The sequence below is a fragment of the Myxine glutinosa genome, chromosome 3 (assembly GCF_964187855.1).
Source record: "Myxine glutinosa chromosome 3, kmMyxGlut1.1, whole genome shotgun sequence".
Lineage (NCBI taxonomy): Eukaryota > Metazoa > Chordata > Myxini > Myxiniformes > Myxinidae > Myxine > Myxine glutinosa.
Genome location: NC_136263.1, coordinates 95,954,171 through 95,975,944, shown reverse-complemented (window position 1 = coordinate 95,975,944; position 21,774 = coordinate 95,954,171). Strand labels below are relative to the sequence as shown.

General features: G+C 47.5%; 1 protein-coding gene across 3 annotated transcripts in view; it reads right to left on the bottom strand.

Moving 5' to 3' along the window:
• Nucleotides 1–1,091: 1,091 nt before the first annotated feature.
• The window catches only part of GTPBP1 (GTP binding protein 1), a 72,400-nt gene continuing 51,717 nt past the window's right edge, over nt 1,092–21,774 (bottom strand). The window contains exons 8-12 of one of the 3 annotated variants that reach the window (XM_068110429.2): nt 19,492–19,674; nt 19,251–19,386; nt 6,858–7,036; nt 5,448–5,579; nt 1,092–2,557 (exon numbers count right to left, since the gene is read on the bottom strand). In XM_068110429.2, the coding sequence (XP_067966530.1) occupies nt 2,474–2,557; nt 5,448–5,579; nt 6,858–7,036; nt 19,251–19,386; nt 19,492–19,674 (714 nt within the window). In that variant the 3' untranslated portion in view covers nt 1,092–2,473. Of the gene's footprint in view, nt 2,558–5,447; nt 5,628–6,857; nt 7,037–19,250; nt 19,387–19,491; nt 19,675–21,774 lie in introns of all 3 variants that reach the window. The other 2 variants (XM_068110427.2, XM_068110428.2) reach the window with 2 other exon arrangements.

Genomic DNA, 21,774 nt, shown 5'->3' with positions numbered 1-21,774 from the left:
TCCATGTTCTGTATTTATTTAAACTAATCCAGGCATCCACTACCATCCTTGACCATGTTGTGGAACGTCGGCCGAGGCCCTCACTTTTTCACCTTTATTACCCTCGCTAGAGGAGAGGGTATTGCATTTGAGTCCGTTTGTCTGTCTATTTGTTTTGTCTGTTCACAGAATAAATATGATTTTCTCTGCAACCGTTAGTCCAATTGACAGGAAATTTTCACCACAGGTGCACCTCCTCCTATAGAATTTTTAATGATAATTATGTCATAGTTCACGACTTCACGTGGTACGTGTGCCATCTTGGAAAAACCGAAAAACTTTGCACATCTATATTGCTGAAAGCACTCCATAGAAAAAATTGAGACATGGCTCATTGTAAAGAACTCCATGTGGAATAAAATATGTTAATGCCGATGTCATAGGTGCCTCCATTATGACGTCATAATTCGACAAGTACAAAACTTCATCTGATCAGGATGAAATTTCTTGAGCGTCATCTAGGGATAAATTGGTGGAGAAAAAAAAAATGATGACGTCATCGGTCATGTGGTTCGGAAGCCATATTTGTTTTATCACAAGAGCCTTAGAAACCACTAAAAATACGTCCTGACGAGGGTCTGCAATCTGATTGCTCTTTCTTCACTTTTTTTTGTTTTCTCCGCAACCGCTTCGGCGATCGACACAAAACTTTCAACATAGGAGCGCTTATACAAGGAGAATTTTTTCAACAAAGCTATATGATTAGATGGAAAATGCTTCTGGCATTCTATAAAGTTTGTTTTCTGTAGGCATGGGTTGCAGGGTGTTTTACGTATCAGGAATAAACGGTCTCGACCTTGCTTCGCTTAACCTCGACCGAATGACTGCATCGTTGCAGCACAGCAGATACATGGTGTAATAAGAAAAGTCTTTTCATGATGCATCAACTTTTGCAAATAGTAGGAACACTTGCAGTTCCAACATTGCCAGCAGCCTTTACCGATTATTGGAATTTTCCTTCGGGAGACATTTTCTATTTGGCCATTACTGCAAACAAAAACCACAGTCGCTCCCAAAACACCAAACAAAGGATTTCCAAGCCTACAGCCAAAGGAGGGCGTCCATCTTTATTGCTGCCATCGAGGAATAATTTTGCCTGCATCATGGACCTGATAAATGGAATCAGTAAAATGCTTTTTTTTTTTAAGACACATGCACAAATGCTCAAGCTGGTTTGCCGAGATTGATCTTTCTCTGCAGAGATATTTGGCAATTTAAATTGCAATTTAAATTGCCAAATAAAATCCATAAGAAGTTGTTCAAATTTATATTTAATAATCTTTTTTGCTATTAAATCATGAAGAAGGGACAAACTAAGACAGAGATGGCTCGACGTATTGAAAAGTGACATGGAGAAGAAATAATTAAGATCAGAGTATGCAGAGAACAGGGTATTTTGGAGACAGAAGATCGGAGCAGCTGACACAACAGTGTGGGATGAAACAGCCGGAAAGGTAGAAGATTTGTGTTTTTGATCGCAAGGCCTTATCAGACAAAAGTTTTTAAAACTTGTACAATTGATTACTGCACAATGCCATGTAAGGTGAAGAGTACTTCAAGAAAATGCCTCATTTGCATAACCCAATTGAATGACATCAGATTAGATTGACCAATCAAAAGGATGAATCTTGAATGCAGTCTAAATGCACTGCCGTGCTATGGGATTATGGGCTGGTCATAAACGATCCTTCAAGCTATGCACAGGTTGCCCCTATCCATTCAACATGTAGACAAACTCTTCCATTACCCTCTCTGAATATTTTTTTATTTTTTCAATGCAACTCATGGTACACAGATGACTATGTGCTTATTCATTATTGACAAGGATCGGCAAGATTTTTTTGATTTTGATTATTGATTATAGTGACATCCACCAAACAGTTTATCCACTTCATTACAAACTGACATTGGGAAAACTTCCCCGCACCCTCCAAGATCTGCAATAGGAGATGATGGTATCGATTCCATGAGCTGGTTTATAAGCAAATGAGGGATATTCATGAAAATACTTGTGGGGAATAAAATTGAAATAAAAAATGTTGTCACCCCACCAAGGTGACCATCCAGGTGCACTTCAGGCTACTGTACGTTTTACTGGAAGGCATGCCACACCTTTATTCACACATTTACGTGGTTGATCAAAGCTACGAAAGAAGCACAACGTGTACTTAAATTAAAGCAGGACTATAAGATATTTTGGAAATGTACAATGCTGAAAACCTGTACTTTTTGTTTTTTCAAAAGTGCAAACTAAGAAGTTTATCCTTTGCCACCATTTACATAACTGAACTTGAAGAAATTCTGGCTTCAAGAGAAAACGTCCGAAATGATAAAATACCCTTTCTCTTAAACCGACATTTTTAAGATTGTTCCATATGGCACATGAAGAACAAAGAAAGTGCAGCTAAATGTTGTAGTTAATGCCAGTGGATGCCTAAGAGAAGACCTGGATGGGGGTCTGTGCTGCTTGCTTCCCTCTGTGACGCTGTCCGCCTCTCCGCTTCCCACCACGTTGGCCCTGCAAACAAGGTAGCATTCAGCCTTCAAGCGACAGCACGCGCACATCACTAAATGTATGTTCCTGCACCGTGCAATCCTTCACTGTAATCAGGATTATTAGTGAAGATATTCCTTGCAAGGTCGATGGTGACTTAGTGGTTAAGGCAGTTGGCTTGGGATCTTAAGGGCCTGAGCTCAAGCCCCAGTCGTACCAAAATAACACCGGGCAGGTTGACCCAGCTGGTCACCAGCATGGTCAGCAAAATGAGTGAGCCAGCGCAGTCCTGTTTCGGAGTGGTGACCTCTCTAGGATTATGCCACCTAACCAATGAAACTGCCTCGGTCGCCTTATCCACCTAATGGTGTGAGGAAGGTCATCCATCCATATAATATTCCTTGTAATCATGCAGCAGGGGCTACATCTTCAGCCTCTGAGTCACCAAATGAAGTATTCATCCATGTCAAGTTTGTTTTGACTTTCTTTTCTTTTTTTAATAAAGGTATTGAGGCTCATGGAAGAATGGATCAACAGACAAAACAGTGCAAGGAGAAAACAATGGATTGACAAGAAACTTACACACCACAGCACAAGAGGAGGAATGGATGTATAAGGTGTGAAAAGTGCCTTAATAGAGCAAGTAAAGTTAAGTTGTGTAAATTGTCGAGACCACAAGATAGTAGTGGGCAGCAGAGTTATTACAGCGGACCAACTTATTTACATACTGAATAACTCGCGTGACCTCAGACAGTTCCATAGGCAAGAAAAGAGAGCGGTATTAAAGAATTGGGGTAACTGCTGAGATTAGATTTGGGGAGGGTAACAAAAAGGGTTTCTGGCACGAATGTGCACAAGTTGAAGGGGGCAGGGCCTTGAGAAAATTGCTCTCATCCGGCTATGTGGAGAGGTGAATGAGCAGGAAGAGAAAGACCAGAATAGAGCTGTGAGACTAACATGCTATGAATAGTGAGGCTGTATCTCCAGGTACCCACTCAGAGGCTAACCACATAACTGGGGCATTTACCTGCTCGTCTTTCAAGAGGGGCAGTAAAATATGCCACTAAAAGACATGTTTAAGGGAGATGTTCCAATTTCGTTTCTCCAGGATGACTGAGGCAGATCACCACAGCACCGAATGGAATATTCTCCAAAGTGATATAATGGGTTTTTTCAGTGACAAAGACACTTCAATCATGCACATCAAGAACAACAATGGTCCAAAAATATTGGCTTGAAAAATAGTGGGCTCCAAGTACGGCAAAGGATAATATTCCGTGAAAAGCAACCTGCTGTTTGCAAGTGCACAGGAACTATGATTGCGGTCAATGAAGGAACCCAGGATACCATTAGCTGGAATTTTGGAAATTGATGTGGGTGCTGGATTGGGGCAAATGCACATGAGATGTCCAGCAAGATATTCCTGACCTCTTGTTTGAGATTGAGGGCATTCATTCATTGATGACAGAAGCAGTAGCATATCCAAGGTGGAATAACATGGTTGGAAGTCAAACTGATGGTTAAAGATGAATTACAAAGAAAAGGTGAGTTTTGATTTCTGCAGATTCCAGTACTTTGTTCAGGCTATGGATGACTGATCAATAGTTGGTCAAGTTTGGCAACGTTCTTATGAATTAGGGTAATACTGGCAATTTTCCAGATGCAGGAAGGTGTTTCTCAGAAAATGACCTGGAAAACAGCAAAGAAGCACAAGAATACACGGCAGAGGAGTGGTTTTTGAGTACGAGGACACATGCTGTGGGGGTCATTGAAATAGGTGAGGAATTTCTCCACCTTGGCAGGAGTGAAGTTCAAATGATGCAGGATATTTTCAGTGAGGAGGTGTAGGATTGGTACAGAAAGAGAAGGATTGGGGACCACGGCCTTTTTGGCGCAGGCAGGTAGCCTCAGCATGAGTCCATTGTCGACTCAATCATTCATGAAGGATCAGATGTGATGTTCCATAGATGTTGACCAAATGCCACCAAGTTTTATGGATTGTGAAAGACATGCCAGTTTGGACGTCAGGTAGGCCTGTTGCCGAGTTCTGATTCGTCCGAGGACAGAAACACTGGTTGAGGGCCTTGTGGTGAGACTGTACGGCTTTCCAAGTCCAGTTATTTCGTGTCTGAAGAAAAAGGTTCTGCGATTATGACAGAAAATCACATGATGATGTCACACCCATGCATTCAAGGACCACAACAACTATGAACAACAATGAAAAATCTTCAAATCTATGCTCGGAGCAGGAATCTTCTGTATAATGAATAATATACAACAATTTATTCCTACCAATTAAATTAATACGCAACGATGAACGATTGTGCAATTAAATTTGTGAAAATTAAAACTCTCAAATTCAAAATAAACATTGGTCAATGTAGAGAGCAAAACCAATAAAACCCAAAGGGTTTACAGGAAGTTAAACTGGCTTCTTGATCTGTTTGTTGCAGTCAAACCATGAGCAAAGGAAGAAAACTATTGGGATTGAAATGTAACCATAAACCTGGAGCCTGTCGATGGTGATTTCAATAAAGGGCTGAAATGGACACTTGGTGGGAAACATGAGCTACATACAAGGACTCCTTTATGAACTACTGTGCTTTACCGCTTGCTTTATCTCATTTGCAGACGGATATTTAACAACAAACTGGCTTCGGATCTTAAGGTCCAGCAAGCATGACTTGCCAAATCAATCCGATTGGAAAACCCAACCTCTCCATACATTTTATTATCCTTTACTTGACCAGGAAGCGAAGATTATTTGAAAACGAAGACACTATCTTGGGTGGACTTTGAAAAGAACACGAAACACCATTAACTCATCCGAATACTGGTCAAAAACCTATGACAAGGGCATTGTGTTTGCCTACAAAGCCACAGTGGCATTGGTGGTGCATTTCACCTGACAAACCTGTGCAAGTGCTGAGCCGGACACCCCTTGTTCCGCTGCCTCGTCATGTAGCGTAGCAGATGATCCAGCAGCTGCTCCATCGTCTCTCCGAGTACCAGAACCTTGGCCCTTCCTTGCTGGTTGCATTTTTATCTGCTGGAGCTTTGTGTTAGACAAAGCCATGTTCGACGTCTGAAACAACTGAAGCAAATGTCAAAAGATTCTAACTTGTAAAGATGTATGTGATTAAGTGATGTACACTGTACCATGATCTATCTGTCACCATCACAAAACAAATAGGTTGAGTGTAATTTAAAACACCAACACTTGGAATCGAATGCAATATTGTATACAAAGGTATTCGTATCGCAGTCAAAGTTGACAGAGAGCAGCTTCATCGATATTCTGATTCTGATGCAACATACTCTGTTACAGAGCGTCGGTTCTACCGAAGGAGTTTTTTGGCAAGGGCTATTTTGGGTGGTTTTGCCATTGTCTACATAACAATAATTCTGTGACCAACCTAACTTGTGAACCAGTCATGGGATTTTCACCAAACTAGGTATAATTATATATGATGCAAAATCCCATCGCTGGTTCACGAGTTGGCGCAGAAACATAATTTTTTACTTAACATGATCTAAAACCTTTTGACCTCAAAATCTAATCAGTTCATCTTTTCATCATTATACATACCTGTACCAAGCTTGACTTAGATCCCTTCAGCCGTTCTTAAGTTATTGCGGTCAATAAATAATCGCAACTTACCATGACCTCTGCTCTTTGACCTCCTGACCACAAAATCGAATCAGTTTATCTTTGCATCATAATATATAATTATACCAAGTTTGGTGAAAATCCCATGACTGCTTCACAAGTTAGCTCGGTAACAGAATTTTTACCTGACGGGACGTCTAACCTTTGACCTCTTGACACCAAAATCTAATCAGTTGATCTTTACATCATTAAAAATTCCTGTACCATGTTTGAATTAGATCCCTTCAACCGTTCTCAAGTTATAAACCTATGAGACATTGACCTTTTGACCCCAAAATCAAATCAGTTCATCTTTGCATCATAATACATACTTGCACCAACTCTGGTCAGAATCCCATCACTGGTTCACAAGTTATTACAGCAACAGGATTTTTACCTGACATGAATTCTGACCTTTGACCTCTTGACCCCAAAATCTAATCAGTTTATCTTTACCTCATTATACATACCTGCACCAAGTTTGACTAAGATCCTTTCAGCCGTTCTCAATTTATTGCGGTAACGAAAAGCTGTCACGGATGGACAGACAGACAACCCAAAAACAATGCCTCCGGCAACAAAGTCTCCAGATGCATTAAAAACCCCATTGCTTCAAGAAAATTGGAAACGTTTTAACCTTAAGTACATGCATATGGATGTGTACACAGCACTCACCTTGGTAATTGTGCCTACTGCTTTGGTTCGGCCTTCACGGAATACAAGCCGCGTATCCACATGTAGGTATTCTGGGTTCTTTATAAAGCGGAAATGCACAGTGGCTTTGTCACCTGTCCGGAGGCAATCTCTGCTCATGAAGATTATAGTGGCCGTCTGCCGAATACTGCCACAGTGCACTGAACACACAAATGGGGAAAAAGGCATGATTACGATAAACCACACAGGATAGAGATGATATGCACTAATGAGTAATCACAACAGACATGTATACAGTGCCTTCAGAAAGTATCCACACCCCTTGACTTTCTTCACATTTTGTTGTGTTACAGCCTGAATTTAAAATATATTAAATGGAGATTTTTTTGTCACTGATCTACACATAATACCCCATATAATGTCAAAGTGGATTTGCATCCAATTTCCTTTCATCATCCTTGAGATATCTCTACAACTTGATTGGAGTCCACCTGTGGCCAATTCAATTGATTCGACATGATTTAGAAAGAAACACTTTTCTATATATTATACAAGGTCCTGCAGTGCATGTCAGAACAGAAACTTTACCAGGAAGTCCAAGGAACTGTTCGTAAAACGCCGAGATAGTGAGATAGCAAAAAGCTGGGGAAAGGTAGAAAACAATTTCTGGTATTGAAAGTTCCCAAGAGCACAGGAAGCTCCAACATTAGGAAATGGAAAGAATATGGAACTACCCAGACTCTCCCTAGAGCTGGCCGTCCAACCAAACTGAGCAACCGGGCAAGAAGGACCTTGGTCAGGGAGATGACCTAGAACCCAATGAGCACTCTGACGGAGCTACAGAGTTCTTTGGCTGAGATGGGAGAACTTGCAGGACAACGGTCTCTGCAGCACTTCACAAATCTAGGCTTTACGGGAGAGTTGTCAGACGAAAGCCACTCCTAAGAAAAAGGCAAATGACAGCACGCTTGGTTTGCAAAAAGACACGTGAAATACTCAGAGCATGAGGCAAAAGATTATGTGGTCTGACGAGCCAAAAATTGAACTCTTTGGCCTGAATGCAAAGTGCTATGTCTAGCAGAAATCAAGCAGAGCTCATCACCCATCTAACACCATCCCTACCGTGAAACATGATGGCGGCAGCATCATGCTATGGGGATGCTTTTCAGCAGCAAGGACTGGGAGACTTAAGGATAAAGAGAACAATGAATGAAGCCAAATACAGGCAAATACTTCGAGAGAACCTGCTTCAGAGTGCTAATGACCTTAGACTGCAAAGATTTACGTTCCAACAGGACAATAACCCCAAGCATACATCCAAAGTAACACTGGAATGGCTTCAGAACAAGAACATGAAAGTCCTTAAGTGGTCCAGCCAAAGCCAAGATTTGAATCCCAATGAGAATCTGTGGAAAGACTTGAAGATTGCTGTTCACCAATGCTCCTCATCCAATGTGACAGAGCTTGAGCAAAATCTGCAAGGATTAATGGCAGAAACTACCAAAATCAAGATGTGCAAAGCCGATACAGAATACCCAAACAACAACAACAGGCATTTTAAAGGCCATTTTCCCTGCAAGAGCGGGGGTTAGCCTTGCGGTCCCCATGACAATCTTCTCCATTTTGCCCTATTTTCTGCATCTCTGCTTGTTAACCCCCTTGCCCGCATTTCTTCTTCGACCATCTTTAGCCAAGTCTTTCTCGGTCTTCCCCGTCCTCTACTTCCTTCCACATTCATTTCCATCACTCTTCTCAACCAGTCACTTTCATCCTTCCTCAACACATGACCAAACCATCTCAAACTGTTTCTCTTCACAGCATCCATCATAGGCTCTATTCCCATCATATTTTGCAATTCATCATTTGGCTTCCTCTCTCTCAACGATACTCCACACATCCACCGAACCATTCGCATTTCCACCCTTTCCAGCCTTTGTTGCTGCTCTACGTTCATTACCCATGTCTCGCTCCCATAAATCATAACACTTCTCACACATGCAGCACACACCTTATCCTTCAGCTTCAACGACACTCCCCTCCTCGTCAGCATGCCACTCGGTTCCCGAAACTTCTTCCATGCACATCTCACTCTAGCAACCGTTGCCGGGTCTGATCCACCTTCTCCATTCAGCATGACTGCTAGGTAACAAAATGTTTTCACACCTTCCAGCTTCACGCCGTCTCCAAGATCCAACTCAACATTTCCTCCATCTGCAGCTCCCTCTGTGCACACCTTACACTTGAATGTAGCTGCCACACTGGTTAATGACCCTCTCAAACCACTACATTTTTGATGAACCCACTCAGCGCACATTGTACATTGAATTGAGTTCACTCCGACACCCTTCCTGCACATAGCACATGGCCACTTCCCAGTTCTTTCCACCTCACAACATGCTTTACCACTTGCCATCACCTTTTTTTTTCGATATTCACCTTCAGACCTTTCGTCTCCATACATTCCTTCCACTTGTTCATCTTCTCCTTCAGTCCATTCATACTTTCTGCAATCAACACCAGATCATCTGCATACAACAACTCCCACGGTAAACCCTCCTTTACGTTCCGAGCCAGCACCTCCATCACAGCTACAAATAGTAATGGCCTTAGTACCGACCCCTGATGCACTCCCACCTTCACCTCAAACTCACCACTGTTCCCGTCTTTCGTCCTTACAGCTGTGCGCGCTCTTTTGTACATTGCATTCACTACTCTGATCAACCATTCCTCCACTCCTAACTTCCTCAATGCCCATGTCACTACTTCACGTGGAACCCTATCGAATGCTTTCTCCAGATCAACAAACCCAAGAAACAACTTCTTCCTCTTCTCCATGTACTTCTCCTGCAACTGCCTCACAATAAAAAGCACGTCTGTCGTTCCTCTTCCTGGCATAAATCCAAACTGCATTTCGTCAATCTTCACTTTCTTCCTTATCCTCCTCTCCAACACCCTTTCCAATACCTTCATTCCATGCTCCAATAACTTTATCGCTCGATACGAGCCACAGTCCAGAGAGTCACCTTTCCCCTTGTATAGAGGGACGAGGGTACTCAGTTCCCAATCCACTGGAATGCGGCCTTCTTTCACCACCAGATTGCAGATCTCTGTCATTCTCTTCACACCCCAATTTCCCGCTGCCTTCAACATATCTCCCACAACTCCCGTCGGCCCTCCCGCTTTTCTACTCTTCATTGCTTTAATCGCTTCCTCAACTTCCTTCTCAGTTATCTTCTCTGCTGGTCCTAAAACTGGGTTACTCTCTATGTTGCCATCCCATTCATTCTCTGCATTCAACAGTATTTCCATATATCTCTTCCATCTTCCTTTAATTCCATCTGGGTCCACAACGATTTGTCCCTCTTCATCCTTCAAGCAACTCACCCCCATCACATCACACCTCTCTTTCGCTATCTGCTTTGCAATCCTGAATACCGCTCTCTGACCCTCTTCCAAATCCAAGCGTTCTCCGAACATTTTCCTGCATGCCTCCTGCGCCTTTGCTACCTCTTTCTTTGCAGCCTTCTTGGCTGCCTTATAACTTTCATGCTCTTCCTTTTCTGCCCCCGTACCCTTCGCCTTCTGCCACTCCTTGAACTTCTTCCTCTTCTCGTCAATCTTCTTTCCAACTTCATCATCCCACCACCATGTTTCCGAGTGCCTCGGTGGTCCTTTTATCCATCGACATATCCATTTGTCCATCGACACAGACATACAAATCACACAGACACAGACACAGACAACACAGACATGCAAGAAGATGCAAATCTGTAATCACTGGCAAAAGCACTTCTATGAGGTATTGATTAAGGGGTTGAATACTTATGTAAGTTATATATTTCTGTATTTCATTTATAATTATTTAGTAAAAATAAAAAATAAAAAAAATTAATCCATTTTGACATTATGGGGTATTTCGTTCAGATCTGTGACCAAAAGAAATCTCAATTTTACCCATTTTTAATTCGGGCTGTAACAACAAAATGAGAAAATAAGTCACTGTATGTGCTCTACCGAGTGCTGTTCTAGTATTATCATTATTATTTATTATTATTGAGAGTGATAACAGGAAGAAAAGAAAAAAAAAAAAAACCACTTTTAGAGGCCATTTTTCCCCGCAAGAGGGGGTTGGCCTTTTTCGGGAACTGTGGTTGTTGTTGTTTTTCGGTCCCCTTTTTGAAGCAATGTTTTACGGCCGGATGCCCTTCCTGACGCCAACCCTTTTTGCCGCCTTTAACGACAAGCAGGGAATTACCAGTGAACTGGTACTCAATTTGCCGACCTCGGAAGGATGACAGGCTGAGTCAACCCCCCTGGCGTTAATTCAGCGATTGACCGGGATTCGAACCCAGGATCCTAGGATCCTAAGCCGGCACCCTAGCCGCTAGCCCAACACCAGGGATTTGTGATAACAGGAAGAATAACTGATATTGTGGCGGACACAAAAGCCCACTGGCGTGGTGACATCATTCCACGCACCAAGTGGGCGGTGGCCACGCCCGAGGGGTAGGCGTGGCCTCATGATATACACCGGGCGACCAGCCCGGAGGAGTTCAGTGTTACAGTGTAGTCTTACAATAAACACGTTTTTATGTTACCGCTTGTCCGCTTCCTCCTTGCTCACAAGCAGCGCGCATAACGCCGCGCTTTACTGGTGACCCTCGACGTTGGATCTGCCGGAGCGATCCTTCCACACGCGACGCCATCGCCATGGCCGACTTCGTCAAACTTCCGGAATTTTGGGAGGCTCAGGCCGAAGTCTGGTTCGTCCAGGCCGAAGCCCAATTTCAGCTTCGGCACCTCACCGGCGATGACACGCGCTATTGCCACGTCGTCGCCTCCCTCGGGCCCGGCACGGCCGCTCGAGTTGTGTCCGTCCTTCGCCACCCACCGAAAGGCCACAAGTACGAGGCACTCAAGCGGCTACTCCTAGCCACGTTCAGCCTCACGGACGACGCACGGGCCGACCGCCTCCTGGATCTCCCCGAGCTCGGTGAGACGCGCCCGTCGGTCCGAATGGACCATATGCTGTCACTGTTGGGCGACGAAGCCCCCGGTTCGCTATTCCGGGCGCTTTTCCGTCGCCAACTTCCAGCGCAGGTTCGCCTCGCGTTGGCCGGGACCGGGCTAACGGAACCCCGAGCATTGGCGGCCGAGGCGGACAAGTACTTCGCCGTTTCGGACACGCGGGCGAGCGTCGGCGTGGCCGTCACGGCATTCGACGCTGATGTTCAGCAGCGCGCTGATGTTCAGCAGCGCGCTGATGTTCAGCAGCGCGCTGATGTTCAGCAGCACGCTGATGTTCAGCAGCGCGCTGATGTTCAGCAGCACGCTGATGTTCAGCAGCATGCTGATACGCACCTCGTGAACGCCGCCACGCCCCGCCCACCGCCGCGGCGAAAACCGCCACCGCGGGGAAACCCGTCGACTCCACCGGCCTGGCGGAGCCAGCCGCGCTCCTCCAGCTCCACCACCTGGTGCTGGTTCCACGCCAAGTTCGGCCACGAAGCTCGGCGGTGTCATCCGCCGTGCTCCTTCAACGGGTCGGGAAACGCCCGGGCCGGCGCTCAATTGTGGCGATGAGCGCCGGCCGTTCGAGCAGGCTGCTGTTCATAACGGACACCTTCTCCGGGCGCCGTTACCTGTGCGACACGGGAGCACAGGTGAGTGTCATTCCCGCCGGCACGTCAGACAAGCACGCCGCGGGTGGGGGCCCCGCGCTGCTTGCCGCGAATGGGACGCCCATCCGTACGTACGGAAAACGCTGCCTCTCTCTGCGGTTTGGAGGGCAGGTTTTCCGATGGACGTTCGTCACCGCCGACGTGCCCATGGCACTGCTTGGCGCGGACTTCCTGTGCGCTAATGGGCTCCTGGTCGACGTCAAGCGCAGACGGCTTGTCCAGGCCGAGACGTTCAGCTCGCTCGCATGTGCGTTGCCCAGCTCAACGAGCGGCTTGCCAAGCGGCTTGCCGAACGATTCGGTTCCGGCCACGTTGGTCTGTACGCTTCCGGCAGCGGACGCATTCACCCGCCTCCTCGCCGGCTTCCCGGCCCTCACGCGGCCCACCTTCTCGGCGGGGGCCGTCAAGCACGGGGTGGCCCATCACATCCCCACCGTCGGGCCACCGGTCTACGCCCGGGCACGCCGCCTCGAGCCGACGAAGCTGGCGGTGGCAAAAGCGGAGTTCGCTACCCTGGAGCGACTCGGCATCGTTCGGCGCTCAGAGAGCGCTTGGGCGTCGCCGCTGCACATCGTGCCGAAGCCCGGCGGGGGATGGCGACCGTGCGGGGACTATCGCCGTCTCAATGACGCCACGACTCCCGACCGCTACCCCGTCCCCCACATTCAGGACTTTTCCGCCCGTTTGGCGGGCAGGTCCTTCTTCTCGAAGGTGGACCTCATACGCGGCTACCATCAGGTCCCCGTCAGGCCGGAGGACGTCCCGAAGACGGCGGTCATCACGCCATTCGGACTCTTCGAGTTCCTGCGCATGCCCTTCGGTCTGAAGAATGCGGCTCAGGCGTTCCAGCGACTGATGGACAGCGTCCTGCGCGACTTGGATTTTGTCTACGTCTACCTGGACGATATCCTCGTCGCCAGCGCGTCCCGCGAAGAGCACCTACGCCACCTCCGCACGCTCTTCGAACGCCTGGGCCAGCATGGCCTGATTGTGAACCCCGCAAAGTGCCGGTTCGGCGCCGCCACAATCGATTTTCTGGGGCACCGTGTCACCAGGCACGGAGCCGTCCCCCTGCCGGCCAAGGTGGAGGCAGTGAAGGGGTTTCCGCGCCCCCGCACGATCAGAGGGCTGCAGGAGTTCCTGGGCATGGTGAACTTTTACCATCGGTTCCTGCCCCGTATCGCCCAGCTCCTGCGCCCCCTGCACGAAGCTCTCCGAGGTAAGCCGGGCAAAGGCGACGTTACTTGGACCGAGCAGATGGACACGGCGTTCACGGGCGCGAAGCTCGCCTTGGCTAACGCCACCATGCTCGCGCACCCGGCGCCCGATGCACCGATCGCCCTCACCACCGATGCCTCGGACTACGCGGTGGGCGTGGTGCACGAGCAATGGGTGCGTGGAGCTTGGCAACCGCTGGCGTTCTTTAGCCGGCAGCTTCGCCCGCCCGAACGCCGTTACAGTACCTTCGACCGCGAGTTGCTCGGACTTCACTTGGCGGTCAGGCACTTCCGCCATCTGCTCGAGGGCCGGGCGTTCACTGCCTTCGTCGACCACAAGCCGCTGATCTTCGCGATGGGCAAGGTCACCGAGCCGTGGTCGGCCCGGCAGCAGCGTCACCTCTCGGCCGTGTCCGAGTACACGACGGACATCCAGCACGTCGCGGGGAAGGACAACCCGGTGGCGGATTGCCTTTCCCGGGCCGTCGCCCACGCAGTCCACCTCGGCATCGACTATGCCCGGATGGCAGCGGACCAGGCCGCTGACCCCGACGTCCAGGCCTTGCGGACCGCCGTCACGGGCCTCCGCGTCACCGAGGTGCCGTTCGACGGCGCGGGCGCGGCCCTCTTGTGCGACGTCTCTCTCGGGCGTCCTCGCCCCATTGTGCCCGCGGGCTGGCAGCGCCAGGTGTTTGACGCCATCCACGGCCTGTCCCACCCGGGCGCGAGGGCCTCCCAAAGGCTGATCGCCGACAAGTTCGTCTGGCATGGCCTCCGGAAGGCCGTCCGCGGCTGGGCCAGGACATGCCTCGCGTGCCAGCGCGCCAAGGTGCACCGGCACATCCAGGCCCCGTTGGCCCCGTTCACGGTGCCGGAACGCCGGTTTGACCACGTCCACGTGGACCTGGTGGGACCTCTGCCCCCCTCGCGGGGTTTCACCCACGTCCTCACCATGGTGGACCGCACCACCCGGTGGCCGGAGGCCGTGCCCTTGGCGTCGACAACGGCGGCCGATGTCGCGCAGGCTTTCATCGCCACCTGGGTCGCCCGGTTCGGCGCCCCCTCAGACATCTCATCCGACCGCGGCCCCCAGTTCACCTCGGAGCTCTGGGGGGCGGTTGCGCAGGGGCTCGGGGTCCGGCTGCACCGAACCACGGCCTACCACCCCCAGGCTAACGGCCTGTGTGAGCGATTTCACCGCTCATTGAAGGCCGCGCTCCGGGCCACCCTCCGCGACGGCGGCTGGGTCGACAGGCTCCCCTGGGTCCTGCTGGGCCTCCGGACGGCGCCCAAGGAGGACCTGCGCGCATCCGCGGCGGAGTTGGTCTTCGGGCAACCGCTGCGGGTGCCGGGCGAGTTCCTCCCCGACTCCACGGCACCATGGTCCGCGGCACAGCAGCGCTCCGCTCTGCAAGAGACCGCCCAGAGGTTCGCCCCGGTGCCAACGGCATGCCACGGGCACCCACCGACGCACGTCGCCCCGGAGCTTCGCACGGCGGAGTACGTCTTCGTCCGCCACGATGCCCATCGGACACCACTGCGGCCCCCGTACGACGGGCCTTTCCGCGTGCTGGAGACCGGGGCGAAGCACTTCACCCTGGACATCGGCGGTACTCCTGACCGCGTTTCGGTAGACCGCCTCAAGCCGGCCCACCTCGATGTGGACCATCCACCGCCAGTGGCCCGACCCCCACGTCGGGGCCGCCCTCCTGCGGGCGGACCCCTGGCACCGCCCAGCCCCGCCGCCACGGCGCCCCCCGGTCCTGCACCCATCCCAGGGGCAGCCAGGGGCATCCCACCTGGTATCCCTGCACCCCGGACGCCGCCGATCGCCAGGGGGCGCTTCGGCCGGGTCATTCGTCTGCCCCGCAAACTGGCCCTCCAGGTGCGCGGGAATTCTGGGGGGGCGCGTGTGGCGGACACAAAAGCCCACTGGCGTGGTGACATCATTCCACGCACCAAGTGGGCGGTGGCCACGCCCGAGGGGTAGGCGTGGCCTCATGATATACACCGGGCGACCAGCCCGGAGGAGTTCAGTGTTACAGTGTAGTCTTACAATAAAGACGTTTATATGTTACCGCTTGTCCGCTTCCTCCTTGCTCACAAGCAGCGCGCGTAACGCCGCGCTTTAATATTAAGAAAGGGATAGTGGTTGAGGGTAGATCTCACAGGATGGTGTGGAAAGAAAGAGCATTTACCTTTGAGCCTTTGAGCTGGGTTTGATTGCTGAACAGACTATAAACTGCCGAGCTAGTAGGTGCCGGTGCCGTTGCCGGTCTTTGCTGGTAGGGAGTTGCTCACAAGGTGTGCCATCCTTTGATGTATGATGAGCTGGGGTCCTGTCTGCTCGCATTAGTTGGTCGACATAATCAGATAGGAAACGTTTGGGTTTATAATTAAAGACTCCACTAAATTTGGAGCACTTTTTAATAATTGTGTTTCGAATATTAGTGATTTTGTCATGAAAATGGTAGTGAAGAAATCAGAGCCTGCGGTTGTGCATTCTAAAAGAAAAGAAGCCTTTGGATAATTTCATTTAAGAGCTTGTTCAATATTTATTTTTTAAATGGGATTTTTGTTTGAGGAATGAGGTTTGGTCAATGTGCTTTATAATAGGATTGTTGACAAGAAAATGAAAATTTTTTATACAATCAAATCAGATTTTGAATGTTTTGTGAATTTTTCATTCCAGATGCTGACAGCAAGCTACGTTTTCTCATGGAGATGTTTAATGAATAGGCTGAATTTGAGTAGTGTGACAAGCACGTTGAGGGTGTATCTCTGAAAAAGTATTCAATTGTACCGAATAGTTAGGATCGGTGGGAGTAATTGCATAAACAGCAGATTTAGAGAATCTAGGTCCTGAAGTAGGAATCAAGACATTTTAGTCAAAAATTATACAACTATAAAACTGGTGGAAACATGGTGGAAACATGGTGGTGGGATGATGAAGTTGGAAAGAGGATTGACGAGAAGAGGAAGAAGTTCAAGGAGTGGCAGAAGGCAAAGGATACGGGAGCAGAAACAGCAGAGCATGAAAGTTATAAGGCAGCTAGGAAGGCTGCAAAGAAAGAGGTAGCAAAGGCGCAGGAGCCATGTAGGAAAATGTTCGGAGAACGCTTGGATTCAGAAGAGGGTCAGAAAGCGGTATTCAGGATTGCAAAGCAGATAGCGAAAGAGAGGTGTGATGTGATGGGGTGAGTTGCTTGAAGGATGAAGTGGGACAAATCGTTGTCGACCCAGATGGAATTAAAGGAAGATGGAAAAGATATATGGAAATGCTGTTGAATACAGAGAATTAATGGGATGGCAACATAGAGAGTAACCCAGTTTTAGGACCGGCAGAGAAGATAACTGAGAAGGAAGTTGAGGAAGCGATAAAAGCAATGAAGGGTAGAAAAGCGGGAGGGCCGACGGGAGTTGTGGGAGATATGTTGAAGGCAGCAGGAAGTTGGGGGTGTGAAGAGAATGACAGAGATCTGTAATCTGGTGGTGAAAGAAGGCCGCATTCCAGTGGATTGGGAACTGAGTACCCTCGTCCCTCTATACAAGGGGAAAGGTGATGCTCTGGAGTGTGGCTCGTACCGAGCGATAAAGTTATTGGAGCATGGAATGAATGTATTGGAAAGGGTGTTGGAGAGGAGGATAAGGAAGAAAGTGAAAATCGACGAAATGCAGTTTGGATTTATGCCAGGAAGAGGAACGACAGACGCGCTTTTCTTTGTGAGGCAGTTGCAGGAGAAGTACATGGAGAAGAGGAAGAAGTTGTTTCTTGGGTTTGTTGATCTGGAGAAAGCATTCGATAGGGTTCCACGCAAAGTATTGACATGGGCATTGAGGAAGTTAGGAGTGGAGGAATGGGTGATCAGAGTGGTGATGGCAATGTACAAAAGAGCGCGCACAGCTGTAAGGACGAAGGACGGGAACAGTGGTGAGTTTGAGGTGAAGGTGGGAGTGCATCAGGGGTCGGTACTAAGTCCACTACTATTTGTAGCTGTGATGGAGGTGCTGGCTCAGAACGTAAAGGAGGGTTTACCGTGGGAGTTGTTGTATGCAGATGATCTGGTGTTGACTGCGGAAAGTATGGATGGACTGAAGGAAAAGATGAACAAGTGGAAGGAATGTATGGAGACAAAAGGTCTGAAGGTGAATATCGGAAAAACGAAGGTGATGGCAAGTGGTAAAGCATGTGGTGAGGTGGAAAGAACTGGGAAGTGGCCCTGTACTGTGTGTAGGAAGGGTGTCGGAGTGAATTCCATTCAATGTACAATGTGCGCTGAGTGGGTTCATCAAAAATGTAGTGGTCTGAGAGGGTCATTAACCAGTGTGGCAGCTACATTCAAATGCAAGGTGTGCACAGAGGGAGCTGCAGATGGAGGAAATGTTGAGTTGGATCTTGGAGACGGCGTGAAGCTGGAAGGCGTGAAAACATTTTGCTCCCTCGGAGACATGCTGAATGGAGAAGGTGGATCAGACTCGGCAACGGTTGCTAGAGTGAGATGTGCATGGAAGAAGTTTCGGGAACTGAGCGGCGTGCTGATGATGAGGGGAGTGTCGTTGAAGCTGAAGGGAAAGGTGTGTGCTGCATGTGTGAGAAGTGTTATGATTTATGGGAGCGAGACATGGGTAATGAACACAGAGCAGCAACGAAGGTTGGAAAGGGTGGAAATGCGAATGGTTCGACAGATGTGCGGAGTATCGTTGAGAGAGAGGAAGACAAATGATGAATTGCGAAAGATGATGGGAATAGAGCCTGTGATTGATGCTGTGAAGAGGAACAGGTTGAGATGGTTTGGTCATGTGTTGAGGGAGGGATGAAAGTGACTGGTTGAGAAGAGTGATGGAAATGAATGTAGAAGGAAGTAGAGGACGGGGAAGACCGAGAAAGACCTGGCTAAAGATGGTGGAAGAAGAAATGCGGGCAAGGGGGTTAACAAGGAGAGATGCAGAAAATAGGGCAAAATGGAGAAGATTGTAATGGGGACCGCAAGGCTATCCCCCGCTATAGTAGGGAAAATGGCCTTTAAAATGCATGTTGTTATTGTTGTGTATAAAACTGTCATGATGCTGCTTTGAAGAGCTCTGCCTCATGGAGCATCCTGCCACTTCACAGGAAACAAGAAACCAAATAATTTCCCATTTTGTGTGGAATTTGAACCTGTTGTGCCTCTCTGTCTGGGTTTGTGACTAACGATCAGAAATTCAACTTGTACAAGGTTGATCCTCTTTTGGTTTGTTCAACTCGGTCTCCTCACCGTGTTCCTTCAACAAAAGAGCTTTGATCCAAAAGAGCTTTGATCCAAAAGAGCTAACATCCATAGAGTACCCGCCGATAAATTACGAGATGCTTTGATAAATGGAAGTTATGCAATGACAGCAACACAAATAAAGAACCAACAAGAAATGTTAAAACCATGACAGCAATAAAGATTGAAAAAATAAGTGAAATCAACATCTTAAAAATCCAAAGACACACAGCACACAAACTCCAGGGTTGGGATGGATGTGCCACCCACCCATAGCTTGGTAACGTGGGGCAATTGTTGTGGGGTGGTGAAGCACAAGAATCTCCGCTTCAAACTCCCAATTTGCCTCTGGATTGAGCTTCGGTGACACCATAACCATTCCTTTCCGAATCGTAGCACGTTTGATCTGTTGAAGCAAAGAATAACTAGGTAGGATGACAAGGACCATGGAGGAAAAGAAAGAGGAGATGGGAAGCCTGTTGATGGAGGGTTGAGGAAGGTGGCAACATACCTTTTTCAATGCGAAGGAAGCCGTCTGCCCACCACGCACTTCCTTTACAGGCATGCGCTTGCGATGGATGCTCTTGACCGCAATCGAATGGAAACCCCCCAAAGCATCTGGTCCCAGCAGCAATGTGTCATTGAGCCTGATGAGCCCTTTCAGAACTGTTCCAGAAACTACCGTCCCCACACCCTGTCATACATAAAAGCACTTAATCAGTATTGAGACAAGTGGAATGAAAATATATCCAGGTAGTGGACCAAAAAAATGGAAACACTTGGGTAAGTGGGGTACACCAAGTATATTGAAAGTAACAGCTTCCACAAAGGTGTGGCCCATGTGATTATTAAGCAAATAACATCCCAACATGCTAAGGGTCATGTATAAAATGCTGCACAGGCCTGGTTGCCCATAACTATGGCTAGCATGGCTGCAAGAGGAAACCTCAGTGACTCTGAAAGAGGGGTGATTGTTGGGGAGCTTTGGCAAAGGCAGTTCAACGAGCTGATGCTTCACAAGCAATGGTTTATATAATGATGTCAGCATGGTACTCTGAGGGAAAGACATCTTCAGCAAAGGGCAGCAGTGGGTGGAAGTGCATAGGTCAGATGAATCATCCTTCACCAGGTTCTCGACAAACGAACGAATTCACATGTGGCGCCAACCTAGAGAAATCTACAACCCTGAGTGCTTGGGCCCAACCGTGAAGGGTTGCGGTGGTTCTGTAATGTTGTGGAGTGCATTTTCCTGGTATGGTTTGGGTGCAGTCATTCCTTTAGAAGGCAAGGTCAATGCCAATCGCTAATTTATGGTACTGAGTGATCATCTTCACCCCATGTTGCAGAATTCCTTCCCTGCTGTTAGCGGTATCTTCCAGGATGACAATGCCCCCATCTACAGAGCACGTGTGGTCGCCCAATGGTTTGATGAGCATGACACTGACGTTATCCATATGCTATGGCCTTCTCAGTCACCAGATCTGAACCCAATCAAGCATTTATGGGATATTCTGGAACGATGCCTGAGACAGCGTTTTCCACCTCCATCAAACAGGTTTGAGTTTATAGATTTTCTCGTGGAAGAATGGTGCCGCTGTGGAAGAACCCCTTCTGCAGAATTCCAGACGCTGGTGGACACATGGTGGCCCAGCACCCTATTAAGTGTCGACATAAATCTTTCATTTTTTTGGTCCACGGCCTGTATATTTTAGCATATTCCTTGTTACAAAAGTAGAAGTAAAGTCAAATGAAAGCAGCAAATACCGGCAGGGCAAACCTGTAAATAAATGTCAGTATTAAGTCGATGGTCATTACTAAAAATAGCAGATATTTAAAAAACAAAAGCAGAAAGTAGATAAGAATTGCTATTTCTATTAAAACTCATGTAACCAACCACCAAAACTGTGATGAATAATTAAATTAAACCAACCACTCAAACTGTGATGAATAATTAAATGAACCAACCACCAAAACTGTGATGAATAATGAAATGAACCAACCACCAAAACTGTGACGAATAATGAAATGAACCAACCACCAAAACTGTGATGAATAATTAAATTAAACCAACCACCAAAACTGTGATGAATAATTAAATGAACCAACCACCAAAACTGTGATGAATAATTAAATTAAACCAACCACCAAAACTGTGATGAATAATGAAATGAACCAACCACCAAAACTGTGATGAATAATTAAATTAAACCAACCACCAAAACTGTGATGAATAATTAAATTAAACCAACCACCAAAACTGTGACGAATAATGAAATGAACCAACCACCAAAACTGTGATGAATAATTAAATTAAACCAACCACCAAAACTGTGATGAATAATGAAATGAACCAACCACCAAAACTGTGATGAATAATTAAATTAAACCAACCACCAAAACTGTGATGAATAATGAAATGAACCAACCACCAAAACTGTGACGAATAATGAAATGAACCAACCACCAAAACTGTGATGAATAATTAAATTAAACCAACCACCAAAACTGTGATGAATAATTAAATTAAACCAACCACCAAAACTGTGATGAATAATGAAATGAACCAACCACCAAAACTGTGACGAATAATGAAATGAACCAACCACCAAAACTGTGATGAATAATTAAATTAAACCAACCACCAAAACTGTGATGAATAATTAAATTAAACCAACCACCAAAACTGTGATGAATAATGAAATGAACCAACCACCAAAACTGTGACGAATAATGAAATGAACCAACCACCAAAACTGTGATGAATAATTAAATTAAACCAACCACCACAACTGTG